Source organism: Asparagus officinalis, unplaced genomic scaffold (assembly GCF_001876935.1).
Source record: "Asparagus officinalis unplaced genomic scaffold, Aspof.V1 AsparagusV1_Un281, whole genome shotgun sequence".
In the NCBI taxonomy this organism is placed as follows: Eukaryota; Viridiplantae; Streptophyta; class Magnoliopsida; order Asparagales; family Asparagaceae; genus Asparagus; species Asparagus officinalis.
In genome coordinates, this window is record NW_017972546.1 from 1 (window position 1) to 5306 (window position 5306).

At 34.3% G+C, this 5306-nt stretch overlaps 1 protein-coding gene across 1 annotated transcript in view; it reads left to right on the top strand.

The window, feature by feature from the left end:
- The first annotated feature begins 905 nt into the window (after window positions 1-905).
- LOC109827534 (putative U-box domain-containing protein 50) overlaps window positions 906-5306 on the top strand; it is a 4784-nt gene continuing 383 nt past the window's right edge. The window contains exons 1-9 of the mRNA XM_020394542.1: window positions 906-1065; window positions 1150-1262; window positions 1353-1480; window positions 1771-2209; window positions 2319-2456; window positions 2672-3184; window positions 3649-4021; window positions 4482-4768; window positions 4831-4894. Of these exons, the coding sequence (XP_020250131.1) occupies window positions 906-1065; window positions 1150-1262; window positions 1353-1480; window positions 1771-2209; window positions 2319-2456; window positions 2672-3184; window positions 3649-4021; window positions 4482-4768; window positions 4831-4894 (2215 nt within the window). The remainder of the gene's footprint in view (window positions 1066-1149; window positions 1263-1352; window positions 1481-1770; window positions 2210-2318; window positions 2457-2671; window positions 3185-3648; window positions 4022-4481; window positions 4769-4830; window positions 4895-5306) is intronic.

Below are 5306 nucleotides of genomic sequence, written 5' to 3' on the forward strand. Positions count from 1 at the left end.
GAGCCACTCTATACAGTGGGCTCGTCACAAATTGACACCCTTCATCCATCATCCCCAAAAGTTCTGTACGTTTTTTCTAAGCTTTCATGCATGTGTCCTTCACTGCGTGTGACTCAAAAATTATGTGTGCCTGTTAAAAATAGAGTTGAAGGGGACGCTCTGTTCTTGTTATTCAGACGTAGTTCTGTCTTTCGATAATCATATCGTGAAGATAAGCAGCCTATAGAAATGGTGGTTACGGAGAGACCGAGCACGAAAAAAATTAAATTAAAAAAATTAAATTTAGACGAACATCAAGAGCTAGCAATGTTATAGCTTGCACTTGATAGATTGAGTAGTCGGGTGTAAGTACACGTGCATGTGACTCTGTGGAGACAACATTTTATGGATAATAATTAGCAGTCAAAACTTGGAGAGTCTAATAGTACAGCAATGTAACGTCATTAGTTATATCATCCTTTCAAATTTATGCACGAGATCTAGAGATATAAATAGGTAAGAGTTTCTTTTGATATGATCGATATTGGCAATTGAGGATATATGAGTTTGGTGACTAGTTTAGTACTTTTGTTGATGAGTGTAAACAAAGTTGCGGTAGAGTGCGTATAAGCCAAAATGTTGCAGGCCAGCTTCATGAGTATGTATATACTGCAGCTGAGGATACAAATTGGAGGATATTCATCTTGAAATCAACGGCAAAAATTTTTAAAATGTTATCAAGTCACCGTCAAGACATTGTAACATCTATCTAATTTATTTCATTTGGATGGTAACATTGACATTCAAATAAGAACAACCACTAACCTCCAAAAAAAGAAAAAAACACTAATATATGTTCATATATCTTCACTTGAATGCGAATCTTCCTTAAGTTAGAGATAATAAAATTTTGAGCTCAACCAACCATGGAAACTCATCAAGAGAAGATTTATGTTGCTCTGGGGAAAAATATTGAAGAAGAGTTGGTGACATTGAGGTGGGCTCTTAATCACTGGAGTTCTCAGTCAGTCTCCTTTGTTATTCTTCATATTAACACTAGTTCAAGGGATTTTGTTCAAACTCCATGTAAGCCTACTAATCATGAAATCTTATAGATAATTTATGAATGAAAATTTAGTTTTTTAGACTAATAATATTAGATGAATTTAGTTGGAAAGCTTCCGGCTAGTTCAGTGAATGAAGAGATGTTGGAGGCTTTCAGAGCTCAAGAGCATGAGAGAGTTAAAAAGATATTGAATAAGTACATGGCTTTATGCATTAGGGTACGCAAAAAATTCCTTGATGTAATATTTATAATCAGAAATTAGGACCAATCTGATTTTCTAGTCCTTGACATTTTTGAGCTTGTGCAGGTGAAAGCGGAAGTTCTGGAAGTTAATATATCCAAAGAACCTGTTCCTAAGATTCTTGTTGGTCTGATTTCAAGTCACGGGATCAAGAAATTGGTCATGGGATTTAAAAGCATGAAATCATCATCATGGTAAACAAAATGGTTTTATCAAATAAAAGGTTAATTTGAAAATGATGATTTAGAAGAATTTTTTTCATGAAGATAACTAGAGATTATTTTTTCATATCTGATGTCCTAAGAAAAATTTACTGAACTGTGCAGACAGTAGGTTTAGTGAGGCAACAAACCGAAACAAAGTCTAAGTTCTACAATAAAAGAAGTAAACATGATACAAAAAAATTAAGTGAAAAGTTCAATACTCTGACTGAAATAATTATTTCACACAATATAACTGGTACATTTTTCTAATTTGTATGCAGGAAAGCAAAATGTGACACCAATAGTTCTTGCTATGTTCAGAAGCACAAGCCAGACTTCTGTGAACTATTCACAGTATACGAAGGAAAACTAGTCATATTTAAAGAAGAAAATGCTGACGAGGGAGGTTACCTCATAGATGAATGTGGAACTATGGTTGCTGATTTTAGGAAGAAACCAAAGGAAAAGGGAAACTTAAGAGGGTGGTTTAGTCGAAAATTTACAGATAATGTACCGAGCAATGAAGATGATCAGAGATCTCCTCATCATGTAGTTTCAAATTCTGCTACCAGTATTGTACATGAAGTAGTAAGAGATAAATGGGAAGAAAATGTTGAAGAGATCGATAGATATGTACAATTCATGTTAGATTCAAATTCACAAGAACTGGAGCAAAGAGATGAGACTCGTGATGAGCTTGAGGTCACAAAGACTAACAAGGCAAGTGTGAAAATTAATCACATAAAACTTTATATTTTTAAAATTTGGCTATCTAATATTAGGAAGGCCGTTTTGTTTTATGTTGCCTTTTTTTTGGAAGCATTTCCAGAATTATCTGAGCAGAAATGAAGTCCTGAGAGCAGTTGAACAAACTGAGAAGATTCTGGAGCAGAAGAGAAATGAAGCAAAAGCTGATGCGGAAATACGAAGAAAATCCGATAGAATATTTTCTCTATGCAATCAAAGGGTAAGGGGAAAAAAAAATAAAAAAGTCAGTATAACTACAAAACTAAGCCTCTCAAGCTCAACCTTTTACAAGATTTCTTCTATTTTACTTGCAAACTGAGTAAACCCACAAAGGAAAAATTAAAGACAATTCTAAAGCAAACATTAATAAAACTTGTACGTTTGTAAAGTAGATGAAAGTTATACAAATAACTCTAAAAATATCTTTTATTCCAGACAGAGGAAATAGAAGCAAAGTTGAGAGAAGATCGTACCAAGCAAAACAATCTGACGCAAGAGCTAAACACAGTAAGAAGTCAGCGACATGAAATATTTGGTAACATCACAGAGAGCAAGAACAAACTGAAATCAGAGCTTGACCATCAAAGAGAGTTCATGATCAACCTCCAAGCCTACTCATTGAAGAAATCAGACCTCGAGTCTGCATTAGCAATGATAGAGACTGAGAAAAATGAAATATTAGGAAAAGTTGAAGAAACTCGTCGACAAAGAGAATTTGTGAAAAGGAGGAATGAGTATTACAGGATAAGGGAGGAGATGGGAAAATCGTTCAGATATAGGGAATTTAATGAAGAGGAGATAAGAAACGCAACTGATGATTTTGCAACGAAAATGGCGATTTCTGCAGACTTAGAAGGTGTAATCTATAGAGGAAGAATTGATCGTATCGATGTTGTGGTTCAATTCAAGACTGTATTCCTGGATTCATTAGAGGAGTTCCAAGCTCAGGTATGCCCTGAACTTCTTTATTCTTTCCAATTCCTTCAAATATATATATGTGCTTATATTCACATATAAATTCCAGACAGCACTGAACCATGAAGTAATTTTGCTGAAATACATCATTCAGGTTATAATTTCTTGATATCTTTTGTGACACAATGTCCTGTGAAGCAAACACATCCCTTGCCTAGTCCTTGAAGGCAAGGATTTAGTCCATTTAAACAATTGAAATGGGTCCATCAAATAATTTTGCTGAAATACTGTTTATATTTTTGGTTTAAATGCCCATAGATCCCTCTTTGTAGTCATATTGTCGACTACTTGTAGACTTTTCTTCAAAATCAAACATATATACAAAAGGAAAATGCTACTTTTAGTGAATTCCTTGATATAGTTTGTATTATGGATTACATCAATGAAATTTGGAGCCACAGAGACCCTCTCAACGCGATATTCCTCTTACTATACAGGTCAAGCTCCTGCACAAAATCAACCACCCACACATACTCACCATGACAGGCGCGTGCGCAGAGCGCAGATGCATCGTGTTTGAGTACATGCATCATGGAAGCTTACATAACATTCTCTTCTCTTCTTCAAAGAAACCTACCCTTCAACTCCCATGGCATGCAAGAATCAGAATCATCGTCGATGTATGCTCAGCATTGGGCTTTCTCCACTCCAGCAAGCCTAGCCCAACTGTGCATGGTCGTTTGAACTCCTCGCATGTACTATTGGGCCATAATTTCACTGTCAAGATCATGGGCCTAAGCTATAATAACAACGCAAGGCCCTCATCGGATATTCTGAATCTTGGCCTACTCATACTTCAGCTTCTTACAGGTAGCTATGTTTTATATTTGGCAGAAGTTCCCAAATCAGAATATGAATCTAGATTTGAAATAATAAAGATACATTTATTTGATGTAATTTTGTAATGTAATTTCAAATTATTTTAGTCAAGTATACATGTTAATTTCGTTAACGTATTTTATAGAATTTAAATACATAGCTGGAAATTGTCTCATTGTATTAAGGCTATATAAGTTTCGGCATTTTGAATGTTTGACGTTGAAATTTTGATTTGGGATTCTAAGTCTTCAGAGCATAGAATATAATTAAATAAAGTTATATGTAAACAAATATATATTAAACAAATAAGCTGAATATGCGAATGATCACATTCAATTAATTTAAAATATGAACATCAAACAATATTGTTTTCGAATTTGAACTATAATAGTTAGATGAATAATATCGAACTATTTTTTAATTATTGGATAATTTTCATCCGCATTTACAGGAAACGAGGAAATTGGCTTGCAAGAGGTGAGTCAAGCAATTGAAGAAGATACACTAGCAGGAAATTTGGATGAAAGAGCAGGAGACTGGCCTTTAGATATTGCAATGGAGTTTGCAAAAATTGGTTTGCAGTGTTGTGAAAATGAGGCTAGATATGAGGAAAATGTTGCAGTGTTGATAGGAGAGATAATGAACCTGCAAGCTAAGGCAGAGAGTAGAACGCTGCAAGGGGGAGAAAAGATAAGATCGATTGATGTGCCTGATGTTTTCCTCTGTCCAATCTTTCAGGTTTGTCATGCATCATCAATTCTACTATTATAACTAAAATCCCGTAATTTTTTTTATTAAAGTTCGACAATATTATTGAAGTAATCATAACAACCAACATTTATGGAACCTTCAATATTTGTACATGTATGCTGATCAAACTTTATTTACACCGATTAAGTCAACACGACTACCAAATGTCAGTGAACTCCATCATCCCGTGGGCTAATTAAACTCTTATCACCTCTTCCGAAATCATCATATATACCTCATATTGAGAATCAAGTTAGCATAAAAAGGGTTAAACTATTAGATATAAAACTAACTTTCTATTTAAAATTTAGAACCCCTATCATCTAAATCTTTCAGGATCATCTATCACCTCGCAACTCTTTTGGTAGCACTTATCACCTGAATTTTGAGAAGGATATATTGCAGGCAACCCTTTATTTTTTCTTTCATAAACTCTTATACAATCCTTAACATAGACAGATAAGAGTAATCACTAGAAATTTAGTTGTCATTGTGATTGTAAAGTCTGAAACTTAATTAATTTATG